General features: G+C 47.4%; 1 protein-coding gene across 8 annotated transcripts in view; it reads right to left on the reverse strand.

Moving 5' to 3' along the window:
* The window catches only part of ASTN1 (astrotactin 1), a 302,845-nt gene that overhangs the window by 133,782 nt on the left and 150,845 nt on the right, over window positions 1-18,218 (reverse strand). For 6 of the 8 annotated variants that reach the window (XM_019821665.3, XM_019821664.3, XM_019821667.3 and 3 more), the window contains exons 6-8: window positions 13,973-14,122; window positions 12,761-12,952; window positions 4,605-4,689 (exon numbers count right to left, since the gene is read on the reverse strand). In XM_019821665.3, the coding sequence (XP_019677224.3) occupies window positions 4,605-4,689; window positions 12,761-12,952; window positions 13,973-14,122 (427 nt within the window). The remainder of the gene's footprint in view (window positions 1-4,604; window positions 4,690-12,760; window positions 12,953-13,972; window positions 14,123-18,218) is intronic. The other 2 variants (XM_019821666.3, XM_006942718.5) reach the window with 1 other exon arrangement.

Below are 18,218 nucleotides of genomic sequence, written 5' to 3' on the forward strand. Positions count from 1 at the left end.
TTATTTACAGGGAATCTTCAAATGCATGAATTTTATCTAATGTGGTGTCCTGAAAAATGTATCTAGAAGCCCTTGGGCACACTTTTGATTTAACAACAACAAAAAACTATTGATAGCCTTTCTTAATAATCTCCAAAGTAGCTAAATAAATTTGTTTTTTTTTTCCCTCCTCTAATGTGTTCATGTAAATCAATCTCTCTTGCCTCCTCCAGCCTCATTTATTGGTTTCATTTCTTGTCTGTGAAAATTTTCCATTTGTCCTTGTTGTCCTAGCAAACAAATACTAAATACATACTCCAATAGTCTCTGGCTGTATCTATAAAGCCACAGGGATAGGAGGCTGAGGGTTTTTTAGTGAATTCATACAGGTTAGACAGAAGACATGGTAAAGCCTCACGCTGGGGGTAAGACCCTTTCATCCTGGGTCCTCTGCTGGACAACCTGTCACCGGGATGCTGTGGCAGGAAATGATTGATTTTTGTTGCCAACCTCGAAGACCAAAAATGTAACCTCAAACATCCCATGTTCTTTTAGTAACTCATTAGAAATCTGTCATCCATGACTTCGTTTATATCTTTTTGAAGCTATTTTTACTTCTATTGAACAGGAGCCTCTTGTGTAATGAGTTCAACAATTTTACAACTTGTGACCTGATCCTGTCACCTGGGTGCACTACGGTGACTAGATTCACCACCCGGATCCACTCACACATTTCTCAACCTGCCTCACTTCTCCTTGGGCATTTTCGGTAGAACCAAAGTCACCAAAAAATGGTTGTTGGCAACCCCTTTGACTCACGTGCCTTATATATATGGTGCCCTATTCTGTCCTTCTTTGCTGTTTGATCCTGACAACTTTATCTACAGAATAATTTTAGGACTATGTTCTACGTGCAGAATCCAGATAAATAAATACACATTTAGATAGTCTCAAGAGGATATGTGTGGGTTTGTTCCGTTTTGTGTGCACGTGCATGTGCGTGTGTGTGTTGTTTTGTTTTCTTTTTAGGGTTATTTTAATTTATTTTGAAGGACTCAGAATGATAATGTATAATGAGGGAATATCCCACCAAATATACAGACACCTTGGAATTTCTCCCTCCTGCTAACAATTTTAAGGGCACGTATACGGAAGTTTCGTGTCCCAAACCTTAGAAAGCAAGAGCTCTTCAAGAACGAATCTTTCCTTACTGTATCAGCCTCTTCTCCTGTCTCTGTTAACTGCATTCTTAAGCTACCCTGGGCTATTTATTTGCTACTCCTGGAAAAGCCATGCTTCTTGGATCTCCACGCCTTGGCATATGCTGTTTCCTTTGCTCGGAATTACCTATGTTAGCTGCTAAATTGAACAGCTCAAAATCTAACTTCTCCACGAAATCCTATTCTCGGTTCTCAGGTGTCACATAAGTCACCCCTTAAACTGTAATCACATTGACCTTTGCTCACACCTTTATTTTAATAGGTCTTAGAATTGAATGTAATTTTTTCATTATGTGCCCATTATCCATCTAGACTATTAGTTCTTCCAGAGCAGAGACCACATCTTCTTATAATTAGCAATCTAGCTCATCCTGGTACAATAGGTAATGGAGGGGATATTTGTTGAAACCATGAACGATGGTGCACAGTAGTGAGAGGATTTCTATAAACTAATCCGCTCACTCACCCACATGCACACGCGCACGCCACACATTCACACACCACGCACACACATTCACCACACACACGTGCACGTAGGTGCACGCGCAGACACACATGGGTCTAGGTAAACCAAAGCACAAGGCAGAGGCTGGGTGAAGTCACAGGTGTTAACTTCTCTGCCTCACCAAATCATCCGTTTGTAATTTTCTGCATTTGTGTCCTTAATCCATTTTGTTCCTTGCCTGAAATAACGGATGCTTATCGCTACTTTTTCCCTTCTACATTAGCCTAGATTTTTCACAAGGGGATTCATTTTAAAGATGACCGGCCTGGGATTTGCTTGTTCTAATTCAAAAGAACGTTCAGCCATTTTTATACACGCAATACAAGGATCCTAGGTGAAAAACATAAATACCCACACACGCTGCGTATCTCCACCTTCCGGAACATTAAATATTCAGGAAAATGAGGCCCACCATCGAGTTTTCCATAATACCCCAATACGTATCATTAGTTGGCAATCTGTCAGGCAGGTTTCAACTCAAGTGACAGACTTCACGTTCAAATCAATTTCGATTAATTTTGCGAGAATCATTCAGAGAAACGTGGCTTCAGAGCCCTGATTTAAATCAAGATGTATGGCATCCTCCACTTTTCATTCATCTTGTCATTTTACGAGGAAAATGCAGCCATTTGTCTGGCACTTTTTTATATACATATAAACCCATGCTGCTTATCACTCCTGGCTCCATTATCCCCAAGACAGTCACTTTTTTCCCTCCTAACAGTTGCTCCATTATTTTATTAGTGTCCAAAACGAGACCTCGCAGACAGTGATGATCAGAGAATAATGGAAATTAGAGATGGAAATGACAGATTAGGTCTCCTTGTCTGTTTCCTGGGGCTAATGTTCCTGTCAGTCTGCGACTCGATGCTTTAGCCTGTCTTATTTTAAATGACACCAACGCGGGGCCTCCACCAAGTCCCTGGAGGCTCTCGTCTACATCCTAAGACTGCCTCTACACGCAGCCAGAGGGAACGACAAACCCTGTGCAATTACCAAGTAAGGCCAGGCCCGTCCTCGCATGATCTGTCTGCAAGGCGAGGGATGTGGAGGCTTGAGCGATTAGCCACCAAATCCAATCACTGCAGAGGGCCAGCCTGGATCATTCAGGGCAAAAAGCGAAATGATATTTTGTCGTTTTCTTCAGCAGCAAGTTTGCAGGCTAAGAGATAGAGAGCTGGTTATCCATCACCCTTTACAACATTTTACTCAGTAAGAATCCTAGCCAACCGAGAGGCTCAGCCACCACAGAAGCTAATATCCTGGCTCCCCATCCGCTATGCAAACGTGTCAGGGGTCAGGGAGTGAGGGGACCAAAGGGACTTTAAACAGCGAGTGGCACTCCTTTATTCATACGCCGCTTGACATCTATCAGCCAAGCCTTCTGTCCTCCCCACCCATCTTTCAACAAGACGCTACCTCATGTGCATTTACCCTTCTACTAACACCTTCCTCCAAATCGCGGGGGGCAGCCTCTCCGATGCGATCTCAGGTTCAGTGGAAACAGAGCAATCCTTCATTTTCACTAACAGAAAAATTTCATGGCATTTTGACTTCCTCAAGTTTTCTGACCTGTGACTCAGATTTCCTTTCCCTAACTTCATTCCCTCTTGTCCTTATTCCTCAACCTCAACCCGTTCCAGAACATTTGCCCTCTTCTAACGTCGATGGGCATCTATCACGCCTTGACTTAGTCATCAGCTGGCCAGTTCTCTGAGTTGAGTTCTTCTACCCTTCGTCATAAATCACTCCCTTGGGCTCTTCAATCATTTTTATTGCTCTTCTCCAAACTCTCACCCATTTGTCTCCATATTTATTGCTTTGAGAGTCCAGAACTACATTCAATATTCTAGGCTTGGTCTCTTCAGAATCACACAGAAGGGGCTGATCGTCAACCCCGGGGATATGAGTCCTCCATGCAATGTGCGAAATGATGGTGGTTCCTTTTTCCACCTTGTCAGGCTGCAAACACATTTCTAATCTGCAGAAAAGCAATCACTCTCAGATGGCTTTTGCCTTGATCTCTTTCTAGTTTTCCCTGTTCCATCGACTGGTATTATTAGTTAGTGTTTATCGACCCCTTTCTCTATCCACTCTGCTCCATGGGGGAGCCAACACAGAAAGCAAGCTCTCAGCACCCAAGACAAAGTAGAAAGTTGCTTCTAAAAAGCAAGAGAAGACGCACAGTGGTGACGGTTGCACAACAATGTGAATGTCCTTAATGCCGCTGAATGGTACACTTAAAAATGATGAAAATGGTTAAGTTTTATGAGATGTGTATTTCATCACAATAATTTTTTTAATGTAAAAAAAAAAATAAAAGAAAAATCCAAGACAAGATAACTTCTATCCCAGTCACGTGTGCTTGGGGGAAAGCAAAGGTCTCCGAAAGAAATGGTTACTGGGGATCTGGGCAAGATACCCTTACTTGGTACCGAGCATTCCCACATTTCCCCCTTGCTGACAGTGGTGGGGAAAACGAGTGTCTCCTCATGTCAGTCTCACAAAGCCCCTTGAGCTCTGGGAGAGCTCCACGGGAGTCTGTGTGGCTTCGTGTGTCTCCAACAAAATCAACAGCTAAGTTCTGCCTGTGGAATCCTGGTGGCTGGCGGTAGAATGCAAAGGAGGAGAGGGACAGCTTGATTTTCAGATCCCAGCTGGAGGCTGTGGGGCTGCGAGTCAGAGGCATCATCTCTGAACTCGTAAATGGAGAAAAAGATGACACGGACGTCACTGGAATGGTATAAATATGGAAATGCATGGTGACATTTTTACCCATTCGCTATTCAGAATATAACCACCCCTTAGCTCCGTTCCTCTACACGCAATTGTTCCGCGTCCTGTCTGCATGAAGAAGGGTGACATCTGGGAACCGGCTCATCTGCCATCCCCTCACTTACCCCTGGTTTGTGCCCCATTCATTCCGAATGCAAAGATGCTTGTGTACTGGATCCTTCATGTAACCTTCGTAGCAAAGGCATTCCCCTTAGAAGCAGGGTAGGAAGAAGGAAAAGAAACATGAAGGAATTGATTAACATGTCTGTTTGAGAAAATGAACGTGAAATGATCAGATTAAACTCAGACTCTAATAATGGTGTGGAAGAAACAATAAATCCCATTATGTCACACATCCCCATCTCTACTGCCCACGGAATGAACACACCCCCAATCTCTCCATTTTCCACTACGTGCTAATTTTCTCTAGTGGAGGAATCTAACATTTGCAAAGAGCCTACTATATGTGCTCGGTAAACACAAAGAACGAGAACTCTGAGCAAAAGAACTTTTTCAACCGTGTTTTCTCAGCGCCCAGTCTACTGCAAGGTGCATATTAGGTGATCAATAAGTATTTAAAGAGCACATAAGCGATGTATTTCATCAAATATTTCTAAGAAACTTGAAAAGTAGGTATTATTAGCTCTGTTATGCTGATAGGGGAAACTGAAGCTCAGAAAAATTGAGGGATCTGGAGACAGCTTATAAATGGCAGAGTTCATATTTGAGCTTATGACGGTCCATCTCTGGACCTTTATTCGCACCATGCCAGGCCATTAGCCCATAGAACAACGACATACTTAGAGGAGGTCACTTATACTTCTTATGGTTTTCTAGGAACTCTGGGTTTTCGTTTTTAAATGAAAATGGCTAATTATTTTGGAGCTTTTAAACAGAAGAACCATCCACAATTCTATATTTGTTTAGAACATTACTATGCTTCCTTACCATTAGTTACTCCGTTAATATACCAAGCGGTCCACAACCCCTTTGGAACTGTATACAACACCGTGTGTGTGTGTGTGTGTGTGTGTGTGTGTGTGTGTGTGCGCGCGCGCGCGCATCTCCTCACAGCAGGATTCCATAACATTCTTCTGATTTACAAGCAAAATCAAGACCCCCAAGGATTAAGAATCATTGCTCCACTTAGTACTGATCTTGGAAACATTTGCTGCTGTGCCCTTATATTAGTAATCCTTAAGCAATGCTGTGTATCCCTAAACTGCTGAGACCGGAGCCAGTGCAGCACTCGTGTGAACTCTGTCACTGGCTGGTTAGTTCACAGGTAGTAGAAGGACAGGGTATGACTTCCCACCATTTGTAAATAGTAGAAGTGGCATGCCTTGAAGAGACAAGGGACATAAGGTTTCCTCATCTTTCTAGGAAGAGACTCTAAAAAGGGATATACATAGCTTGGAGTATGATTTTCTGCTTTCCAAGATAAAAAACAATAAAAATGAAGCGAGGGGTCCCCACCGTCCTAGAGCGAAGGGACTGGGTAGGTTCTAAAGGAAGCAGTTTTTTGTTGTTGTTGTTGTTGTTGTCGTTAGGATCTAAGGTTAATCTTTCTTTTCCAGATGGGCCTATAAGCTACTGACCATCAGGGCCCCACTACCAGGTAACACCCATTTTCTTCCCCCACACCTGTTTAGCTCAAGGTGCTGAGGAGTGGAGTGACAATTAGTTCACTTCTTAGTTTAGGGGGTGTCCACACAGAGTATGAGGTTAGTACTTTGTCTCCTGTACGGGAAACTCAGGCTTCCACGTGGGCTAGATTCACAATAGGCTCAAATTTACTGGCGTCAGTGGTGCTGAGCTGTGTCCAAGAATGGTCAGGGAGCTAGGAGTGGAACATAGGAAAACAAAGCTAGAAATCGGGGAAATGATAATAAAGCTTTCAGATGAATGACGTTTCTCCAGGAGAGAGGAAGATAAAGAAGACAAGTACCAGAGGATCATAAAAGAAGAAAATTACTAAGGGGTCAGCCTTCCTATCTTACCAATTCCAAAGAAAGCATGGACTTTAGACTATAAGCCACACAAGGGCAGGAACAAAGTTAGGTTTTTTTGTTGTTGCTGTTTTGTTTTGTTTATTTGCACAAACAGGGATTTTATAAACAGTGCAAAATGGAAAATTGATTAAATCATCTCAAATTTTGCCCTGAATTTACAGATAACACGACCACCATCAACTCTCAAGATGCAGAGATAAAAGGCAACTAGTGGGTCTAGTTCACAGACTGGCTTCTCCCTTCAGGAGATCATTTCCCAGCTGTCCCTGTGGACATCAGGCATGGGTAGGACGTTGAAAAACAGGAAGTAACCTCATGAGGCTGCTGAGCCCATCACTTCGACTCTTAGAAGGGTCTTGGCTGGAGGCCATGCCCTAGACTTAAGGATTGACCAAAAAGGAAGTCTTTCCACGTTCGAGATCTAGTTACTGCAAAACATGTAAAAATAAATGCAGTAACAACTGAGAGTTCAAGCAAAGCCTGATTTTCCTAATGATGGCAGTATCTACCATTTGTAGAGTACATTCACCTTTCTCAAATTGCCTTCACAGTCATTATCTCCTTGTGAGGTTCCATCACTCATTACCACGTGGGGACCCGCTGCCGACAACAGATAGAGCTTCCCTCCGTCTAATGTCACATGCGGCCCAAAGCCGGATCAACAGAGACATTTTCAAACATACCAGGCTAGAGTTTGAGGATATCCAAAATCTGCCTCTCAAACGATCCTCATTTCCGGAACCCACCAAACTCCCCCCTTCTGTATTCCTCCTCAAAACCAGTTGGGCCATCTACACGGAAAAGGAGTTCAGACTTGATGAGGGAAGTTGCTATGGCAACCAAATGCTAAATCTTGACTTTAAGAGGGGTTTCATGCGAGCACAAGCTCCGACTGTTAGCTGTGAATTTTAAAGACCCCACAAGGGTGTTGGATGCCCTCCTAAGCTCGAAGTGTTACAGTCTCTGCATCTGCTGTGACAGATGGCGGGGAACACATGACGTGCCGGCTCTGTGGTGGTGTTCACAGGAATCCAATGGAGAGACGTGTCACGGCCACGGAGAGGTGCCCAACCGGGATGGATTGTGCCCTGCAGGAGGCACGCACAGGCCACCACACTGCCAGAGAGTAGAAACCCACCAAGAGGTGATCCAGGCAAGGCCTGGAAATGGCTACACTTGATGTGTGCTTGCTACCCTTGAGGTCAAATGCCTTGAGGTAACTCGCATGGTGCCCCTGCCTTCCCTCATTCCCCATTCTGTAGGTGAAGGGGTGAGGTGCAAATCTCATCGAAGGATCAACATTGACTTAAGGGCTCCTCCGACATGACTGGGCTGGACTTGATGTGGCCAAAAGCCCTGACTTACCTATCCTCCAGGTAGCTGTTGGCTTTTATTAAATGCAACTGGCTGGTGTGCTCCATCTAAAAAGGGCAATGTCTGTAAGACATCTGGACTACGGTAACATCTAACCTCCTGGTCTCCTCCCCTGTGGAGACATCAGGCAAGAGGCGGGCCCAGAGTCAAACGGTCCCATGTGACCCTGGGAGGGCAGACAGGGAAGTACGCCAGTTGCACATCCTGAAGGAAGGGGTTTTAATGGAGTTTGGAATGAGTGGGTGATCCAGGTGGCAAGAACAAAATTGAAAGCCATGCTACTCTGCCAAACTGAGTTCAAGAGAGAGAGGCAGTGGTTCAGATCAAGGAAAGGGGAGGAGGGCTCCACTGAGTCTGGGAAACTGGACCAATGGCCCTCGCCAGGTTTTACACGTTTCTCTATGGTTAGCACTGGCCTCTAGAAAGATCTGGGGTAGAAAGAATTTTGGCGAATGGCAATCTTGGATAGCCAGTAAAATCTGATTTAGCTTGGATGCCCGTGCTGCTTGTAGACCCATAAAAGCTACATATCTTGCAAAGGGCAGTCAGCGTCTGTGGCCAGGACTGACGGGGGCTGTGAAATCAAGCAAGTGTGTGTGATGCCTCCACAGCTGCCCAACTGGCAGAACAAAGTCCACGGATGGAGCAGTGAGAGAAGTTGCTGAATCCAGCTAGTCTGTGTTTCCATCAGAAAACAAGCCATCGGGCAAACGTACAACTGTAAACAAAAACCCTTAGAAAGTACAGCAAAAGTCAACCTCTGGCTGGATCCAACCAGAGCACTAAGCCATTCAACCTCAGGGGTTTGCCGTTAGCCCACCCGGACCTGAGACACACCTACGGTTCCAAACCTGGGCAGATCTGGGGGAGAATGTCAGCGTGCACTTGGCCGAGGGCTTCCAGGCACCGGGCTAAGAGCTCCAGGTACGCGACATCTCTCCCAAAGAGCGTGCTGCTACAACGTAGGAGGGAGGCTGACGTGGAAAACAGATCAGCAGGCTTCCTCCAGCTCATTCTTCCGGAGACCCCTGATGCATGTTTAGAAGATCCGTGGAGCCACCTCTAGGAACTGGGCTGGGAGCTACAAAGGGTAACGTTAGCGATGCTCGTTCTCTCTCTGCCCTTTGCCTCCTTCTGTTTCTACAGGTGCCGTAAAAATGACCACAAACTTCACGGCTTAAACAACACTGGTTTATTATCTTACAGTTCTGTAGATCAGAAGCCTGACATAAGTCTCAGGGGGCTACAAACAAGGTGTCTGCAGGCCCACATTCTTTTTTGGAGCCTGGAGAGGAGAAATCTGTTTCCCTGCCTTTTCCACCTTCTGGAGGTCGACCACATTGCTTGCCTCGTGCCCCTTTCCTCCAGCTACAAAGCCAGCAGTGGCTGCTGGGGTCCTTCTCGTGTCGTATCATCCTGGCCTCCTCTTCTGTGTCCCTCTTCCACTTTTTAAGGACCCTAGTGATTTTACTAGGCCCACCTGGTTGAGCCAGAATATTCTCATTCTAAAGCCTGTTGTTTAGCCACCCGGATTCATCTTTGCCACGTAACGTAACTCACTCACAGGTTCTGGGGAAGAAGGGGGACAACATCCTTGGGGGATATTCTGCCTTCCACAGCTGCTATCCTGGACCACGGTGCAGGTGATGCGTAAAGGCATGCTTAACTTTGGAACGTTCTGGAAGGTTGCCTAAGGAGAGCTCCAGGCCCCAGAGGATGCTCCTTTGCAGTGACTGAGCGTGCGTGTTTGTGTGTTCGTGCGTGTGCGTGTGTGAACAAGTACACACGTGCACTTGCACTGTTCCACATCTCCATATGGGCAGACCCCTCGGCATGGCTGGGAAAGCACACGTCCCAACACGGTGACATTTCCAAGTGAGTTAGCTGGAGGATTGCAAAAATAACGTCGGCTTGACTTGCAGCCAATTCCCACACTCAGCTCTTTGGAGAAAGGCTCTAGGACGGAGTGTGGGAGGCGATAAAGTTTCTTACTGATGAGCGTGTGGGATGACCACATCGTCCCACGTGCGGGAAGAAGCAGGGCAGGGAGGGGGAGGGTTTCCAATTCCAGCATTAATGAAAACAAAAGTCTCCGAAGCAGCACTTCTCAGCTGCTACCCCAAATGAAGACGATGCACCTTAGCTCTGCTGTGGGGTTTGGGTTCCTCTCTGCAGTCTCCCGCATGGCTTTCCAGTTGGATATTCATTAATTGTCACAGATACGGGGAAGCCACTGGCAGAGGAGGGCTTCCCAAAGTCATCTTCAGCAAGGATTAGCAATGAGACGTCTAGGAAGACTGAAGAGGGAGGTGATAGGAACTTCGCTGTGGACAAGCAGGCGCCCGGTTCCCAGCTTGGGGAGCATGCTCAGTATAATGATGGTTGTTTGCATAGTTTTCAGTGACAGATATGCTGGATCTGACATGTCTGGGGAAATCAAGCAACCCTTGATAATCCCACCTCTGCTCTGACTTCATGATGGATGGAACACAGACTTACGCCTTAGGAAGCCGTGGAGGCTTTGAGTGAGTTATGCACCTTCTCGGGGAATTCACACATCGATCTAAAGTAAGAAGGTCGTTTCTCTCTAAGACCCCTCCATGCATAAAACACCAATCCCTTCTCCCCACATGTAATTAAAAGTGCTTTCTGCTCTTTAAAACCTCAGTAGAGAAGAACAGACATCATGTTTTCACTCATATGTGGATCTCGAGAAACTTAACAGAAGACCATGGGGGAAGGGAGGGGAAAAAATAGATACAAACAGAGAGGGAGGGAGGCAAACCGTAAGAGACTCTTAAATACAGAGAACAAACTGAGGGTGGATGGGAAGGTGGGGGAGAAGGGAAAATGGGTGATGGGTGTTGAGGAGGGCACTTGGGATGAGCACTGGGTGTTGTATGTGAGCCAATTTGACAATAAATTATATTCATGAAAAAATAAATAAATAACACCTCAGTGGCGCCTTCCAAGGCCCTCTGGGGATCATGGTTCTCTCAGAAGTGAATTTAACAGCTCAGCTTGTCCCAGGATCTCCCAATCCAAGTCAGTGGTGGGGACCAGAGACCTGCTGCACAGAGAGGCCCCGTCTTGGACATGAGCCGCTTTTCCGTTCTCCCGAGCACACTGGCTTTCGGGCAGGGTGCACAGCCCATCTGTTTGATTTGGTGTTTGCCTGACAGCGTGGGAGGAGCAGTAAGTAGGCACAGTCTTAGACATCAGATGTTCAAAATGCTGTACTTTCTCTTCCACACGCGGGCCTGGAAGACCTGTGATGGGCCCAGGTGAAAACTCTTAGACCTAAGAAGGTGAACTTTAGCCATTGTCGCCACCTGTTACTCTCCCAAAGACATCCAGCAATGGTTGTGACAGAAGTAAGGCTATATCTCCTGGACTCAACCTCTACTAATATCCCTCCACCCCAGCACCTGAAGAAGATACACCCGTGGGGGGGGGGGCGGTGTGTACGTGAGCACGTGTATGTATGTATTTATGTGTGCCTGTGTATGTATATGCATGTGTGTACGTTTGTATATGTGTGTGCCTGTGTATGTGTGTGTGTACTTGTATGTGCACGTGCATGTGCATGTATATATGTAACCATGTGCGCACACGTGTGTGTCAGTGTACGTGTGTGCACATGCATGCATGCATATGTGCGCGTGTGTGTACGGTGTGTGTGTATGTGTGCACATGTACGTGTACACGTGTGTGTATGCGCGTGCATGCATATGTACGTGTGTGTGAATGTGTGATGCATATGTATATGTGTATGTGTGTGCACATACACAGGCATATATGTGTGGTATGTGTAGTGGAGGTGAGGGGCTGTACGTGAGGTACGGAGAGTGGGAGCAGTTGGCCCCTAACTCCCCACATTTCCCTTGGGGGTCTTAACTATCATTGCACCCCTTCCTTTGTTCTAAGGCATCATACTATTTCTCTGGGAAGGATCTATCTGTAGAACTGAATCTACTGGAACCAGGTCTTTATAACGACTGCTGGAGATGAACCCTTTCTGCAAGAAAAGCGCACAGCAACCTGGAAGCAGAGGCCCACACTCCTCAGTTTCCTGGAGCTCACAAAGCTCTCAGAGCCGTGCATGAATACGGACCCTCTCAGGGAAGCCCCACCCCATCTGGTAACATGACAGCCTGGAAGACGTCTCTCTCCTTTGCCCCAGTAACCCCTCTCCTAAGATTCATCTGAAGACTATAACTTCAGATGTGCCCTGCGTTTATGTGGAAAGATATTCATTTTGGTAGTGTTTGTAAAAATTAAAAATTTAAAGCATCCTAAATGTCAAATAATAGGGAACTATTTAAGTGAGCTATGATATAGACGTACAATGGAATACCAAATAGCCATTAAAATTGTGTTATTGACGATTATTTAATGGTTCTGGAAAATTTTCATGATAAAATGTTAAAGTGAAAAAAATCAGGGAAATGCTATTGGACTTCGTGTGCTTATGAGTCTCTGAAAATCATGCACAGATAAAGATCGGAAGGGACGTTACGATTTTAAAATGATTTCTCCAGAAGATAGAATTATAGATAATTATCATTTTCTTCAGTGAGCTTTCCTAACTTTTCCAAATTTTCTGCGATAAACATGCATAAAGAGTCTGGCCCCAGTAGCTGACATCCAATGGATGGATGGCAAATGGGTGTGGAGGTCATCTTAAACGGGTCCATACAGAGTGGGGGGTCCCAGAAAAGATACTTCCAAGGCTTCTGCCAGAAGATGACACATTTGAAGCCCACATGCTCGGGGGCCCAACACTACACCGGCAGCTTGCATGGTCTAGACTCCCAAAGGCAATGGAAAAATTGGGAGAGACGGTCTGGGTTTCCAGGGGAGTGATCGCAAGAGGCATGAACTCTGACAGTTACCCGCTGCCCGGTGCTCCCGCCTACCAGTTTCGGGGTCGCACTGGTGTTCACAGGGGTCCAGGAGCCGCCGGGCACAGAGGTCCATGGCCCAGGGCCCACTGGAGTTCTGCTGAGAGAAGAGCACCACTTGGGCTGGGTTCAGCCAGTCACTGGCATCCAGCTGGCTCCCCTCCAGCAAGATGAAGCGGCTCCCTGCAGGAGAGAGAGAGGAGGTGTGCCTGTGTGTGCATACAATGCGCACACGTGTGCACACACACACACGCCACTGAAGGCAGAGTAAGGGACGCTCTGCAGAATACCCCAAGCCGAGATCACTACTCCTACCAGCCCCGGCCTGTCATGAGCCCCCGAGCAAGGGATCAGCAGATGGAGGCTCGGCCGCCACCTGGGCCTCCTGCCACACCGCCCCCTGGTGCCTTGCCCCGTCCCGTCTCGGTCAGGGTGGACGGAGGGAATCCTGGGACACAGCGGCTCTGTGATGGCCATGGCATGGCTCCATCAGACCCAGCTACAGGCACTGGCGCTCGCCCAAGGAACAGGGACCCACTGCCTTATCTCCTCCACATGCCACGAAATAGCAGGCCCTCTCACACCAGGGACAGTCCCCACCTGTCTTCAGCCTTAGAGCAGCAGAGAGAACAGACATTATACAAGTCAATTTGGTGCTCTGGGCTTAACAAATTCAGGGCCTCTCAGAACCTGTTTCACTCCCTCATTATATTGGGGTCCCCCTGGATGAAAGTAAATTATCGCTTCAGTGTTCTAGGCTTTAGCAAGTTACTGCAATTAGGAGTTTCTCACCCGGGCATACCCAGACCGAAGCATGGCTGGTTCGTAATCACCTCCTCTCCTCCGCTTAGCCTCTCCCTTCCCAAAAGCCGGGAATCTCAGTGTTGATCTACCTGTATCCAGCATGCTCTGTATTTCTCTACAAAGACAGGGGCTTATTTTAAAACAAAGAGAAATGAGAAACTGGAGTGGGTACAGAGAGGAGGAGGTAATCTGTTCAGTTTTATGGTTGTTTCTTTTTTAACCTGCTTTCTGTCCTCATCTGCGGACAATCCAAATTTGTCCTAAGCCTCACTTTTCTGGGTTTATTTTCCCCTCGCTTACAGTAACAGGTAACAGTGACCCCCGGCTTCCCTATCTTCCCTGTCCAATTCAAAAACTTCTCCTTTGGGGAGGAAGCCACATCCTCGGAAGTGAGCTCACCATCGGCGATCAGGTGCTCGGGGACGTGCAGGGTGATTTTGACAACGAGGGGGCAGCTGACGTGGGACGAGCACACGAGACCGATTACACAGCTGGTGATGCTGATCAGCGTCAAGGTGGTCTTATTCACAGGACTTCGGGGGGAGCCCACTGGAAGCAAGATACAAGCAAGACACGTGGCGGTAAGAATCTTGGCAGAGGGAGGACAATTTGGCCTGTTGCTGCCCGACCCAGCAAACGGGGGAGGCAGTGGGCAAACCTAGCCCAGGCGGGAAATGTTTCAGCTCACGACCCCAGTGAGCTTCATCCTGGAACAACACCATGTCGTCAGCTGGAGTCACAGGGGCCTAGCCTACTGGTGGCCCTCAGGGTGAACAATGGCCAATCATGTGCACGTTCTCTGCACTCGTCCTGGGGCAGGTTCACAAAGAAATCATAGATAGACAGGAGGGCATTCTCCCCTTCCACTCCCTCCGCTGAGCTCCAACCTCTTGGGTGACTCTTCCTCTCTAGGGCCTGGAAAGAGGAAAGTCTCTCTGTATGAGCAGAGGATGTTGTCATGCCAGAAGGGTGTCCCTAGTCCTGCAGTCACTGGGGTAAGGTTATAAATGGCAGCCTAGTGAGAACATAATAATGCTGAGAAGAAGACACCTTCCCAGGCAGGTGTGGACAGGAACGGGAAGGAAGGTTTTCTTGGTGTGTTTTTGCTGGTTTCGTGGAGACGATAAATGGTAGTAACAAGAGGGACCTTTCACCTGGAGGCAGAACAGATGTGGGAAAGAAAGCAAGTTGCCAACAAATATGTGTCCTTTGTAATTTTCTCATCATCTGATCTGCGTTGGCATTTATTAGTGCTAGAAATAAAATGCATCTATTATGTCAGACAGTGTGCTAAGTGCGTTGCATACATTGTTTTGTTTTTATTATTTGCTTCCTTAGGATGAATCTGTGAGTCTGTACAGTAACTACCCACTTCACAGGTAAGGAGAATAAGTCTCAAAGAGATTAACCTCACAGCAATAGTTAAAACTCATGAAGCGTAATTATGTCAGGCCCCAGTGCCCAGGCTTTATGTGGCTCGTACCATTTAAAGTGACCACAATGTGAGGAGGCAGCCCCCACAGAGGGACAATCAGAGAGGCGACGGGGCACGTCCAGGGTCAAGCAGCTACTAAGGAACAGGTCCTCGCCCCCAGACGAGGCACTGCTCAATCTCTGGGGGCCAGGGGAGTCTTGGGAACCGCTGTTCTCAGGGCCACAGGGAAGGTTTGGGTCCACGGCTGCACCCACCCTTTACGGCAGCACGTTCCCTGAGCGGGCGAGCCGGCAGTAGCTGGGATGACAGACTCCAGGGTGGCAGGCAGACTCTGGGTCCTCGGTCCCTTGCTACCTGGAGACATTCTATTCATGTTAGCGGCCTTTCAACGAGGGGTCTGTTTTCCCACACCTACAAATCTCCCTGGGCCACTGAGGCCCACACCGGGCCTGAGCACATCTACCTCCAGCATATCCCCCAGGCGCTCGGACGCGAGACTGGACTCTCCCTCTTCCTCCGATTTCTATCACCTGGAGAACGGCACCCTCGGCGACTCGGGTTTCTCAAGTGGGAAAACTCCATCCTCTGTTCCAGAAGCCACACCCTCCACCACCTCCAGTGCCATTAAATCTTTTCTCCACTGGTGTCCAAAGTTCCTCTTGCCTACATTCTCTCCATCCCTACCCACGCCCAGCATCGCACACCCGGACCGCGGCAACAGCCATCTGCCCGGTCTCCCTGCCTCAACCTCCCCCACCCTCGCCTACCCTCCGCCCCGGCCCAGAGGCACACTTCACGAAGCAGAGCAGACCAGGGCCGTGCTCTTTAAACGCCTTCTGCGATGCCACCTGAAGTGCTAGGTTCAAGTCCTCCAGTCGAGGCGTGTGATCTTCCAGCCTTAGTTCCTAGCAAACCTCAAGCCTGCACGATAAGCTTCATTCTAGTAAACTCTTTACCACTCTCTGACTAGACCATTATCGTTTATGTCTCTGTGACTTTGCACATATCATCTCCTCCTCCGCAGAATGCCACTTCGTCACCTTGTCAGCCTGGCATACACCTACTCTTCAAGTCTCAGCTCAAACAACATCTCCTTGTAAACACTTCCCTGAAACCTTTAAGAGCAGATTCTCACTCATTCCGGGCTGTTCCTTTAGCCCTGGGTGCACCCTGCTGTTATAGCTTTTATCACACAGCGTTGTCACTGTTTACTCATGGGACTGCAATAATTTGCTACTCCTCTTCCCGTCTCTCTGGTCCTTCTGCGTCGTCAACCCATCATCCAGCGTCTCTACCTGGCTTCAAAATTTCCAGTCGTTCTCTGTGACCTACAGAACCAAGTGCAAACTCATGGCACACATATGATCCTTTGGTAGCTGGCCTGTTATCCTGCCCCATCCCTACTGTCCCGTGTGCCCATATACTGACACCCCGGATTATAGCTGCCATATTGAACTACTCTCCCTTGCTTTAAAATACCAGGCTCTTTTGTGCCTTCAAGGCTTCACATATGCCATTTTCCTTACTAGAACGCCCTTATCCCAGAGCCTCCTTTTTCAAGGCATTCTATACATTGTACATAACCCAGGTCTCCTTATTTTCTCTTTCTTTGCCTCCTATTGCTGCCAGGTAGAATGACCTGTTCTGTCTTCTGAGAACTCACTTTACCTTATTTATAATACGAAATTAAGCCTTATCACTGTGCCATGTTTTCACGTTTCTACCTCCTATCACAAAGCCTGACCTATGGCAGGTGCGTTATAAAATTTCTTCCTGGCCTGATTGATGTATTCTGTTCAATTCAACAAACACTTACAAGCATCTATTATAGGCAAAATCCTTCACAAGGCACTTTGGAAAAATAAATTAGACATGCCCATCCCTAAGAAGCTTACAGTCTAGTTAATAGCAATAAACAGTTGATGTACTCGGAGAGCTCGGTATTTTAAAGGAACAGTTTTATGCTGCAAAGAAACTCATTCGAATTCATTACTACGGATTTTCCTAAAACGGGATTTTCTTAAAGAAGAACACACCCTGCTCTGGGTTGGATGGGCCTAGGTTGACTATCTGCTGTGTATAAATATGTAAAGAGGATCAAGGGATCCACACTCTCACCCTCAGGGATACTGGGGCATCAGACGTTAGGCCCAGAGCCCCACTCATCTCTTGTGAAAAACGGTGGGAAGGATTTTTGTCCCGATATTAGCAAAGCTTACAGAAACTGGAAATGAGGAATTAAAAGGGCTGCTTCCAATCCCTGGGGAGAAGGCCCTCAGCATGGAGGAAACTCACGTGGAGGTAGGAGAGAGCCAAATGAGAATGTCTTTTGGGGGGCACTGGTCGATCATTGGTTGGGGGAAATGCTATGGAGCGTAACAGGAGGGACGCCACTCAAATATCTTCCACTGTATCCCAAGGGGCCCCTGTCCAAGATTCTTTAAGATGGGGTGCTGTACAAGCCCGAGGCCACACCGTGGAGAGGTCTAGGAGCCACAACAATGGGACTGCACAGCACTCTGGCGGTCGCCAAAAAGGGCACATTTTAATACAATTTAATCCCGACAGTAGCCCTGTGCATGATGCATTGTTAAACACGCTTAACGTGGGGAAACGGGAGGCTCAGAGAAGTTGTTGTCCTTATCCAACATCCCACAACAAGTCAATGGTGAAGCCTGTGGAACCCAGACCTCCCTCGGTGACAACAGTGGTACCAGCAAGGGCATATAGGCGGTGGCGATATCTACAACGTATCTACAACAGCCATACTTGAACATCGGGTGGCCTGGAACAGATACCGGCTGTGCGGAATAACAACTCTGTCAGTGGTGAGGGGAGTGAAGGAAATAACCGGGGGCCCTGTCGGGAGAGAGGGGGTGACTTGGGAGGCTTGGGGTCCTGCGGTTCTTCCAGATAGAGGATAAAAGGTCAAATCCCACAACACACGTATGTCAGGCCACAGATCATTCCTCAAGCACGCCATCCCACAGCCGCCGCCTCGCCCAGTCCCCAGGCTGGTGTGGCTGGGTAAGCAGGAGTCCAGGCACTGTCCGCTTTTTCACATATAATGCACTTTATCAACTTTATTTCCTGTGTCTAAACACCAAAAGAGGACTCCTGAGGCTTCCAGAAGGAATTGAGAGTCTTCTGACCAAGAAATAGCCTTTCAAACAACTTCAAAACTTGTTTGAGAGTGCCATTATCTGGGAG

This window comes from Felis catus, chromosome F1, assembly GCF_018350175.1.
Source record: "Felis catus isolate Fca126 chromosome F1, F.catus_Fca126_mat1.0, whole genome shotgun sequence".
In the NCBI taxonomy this organism is placed as follows: domain Eukaryota; kingdom Metazoa; phylum Chordata; class Mammalia; order Carnivora; family Felidae; genus Felis; species Felis catus.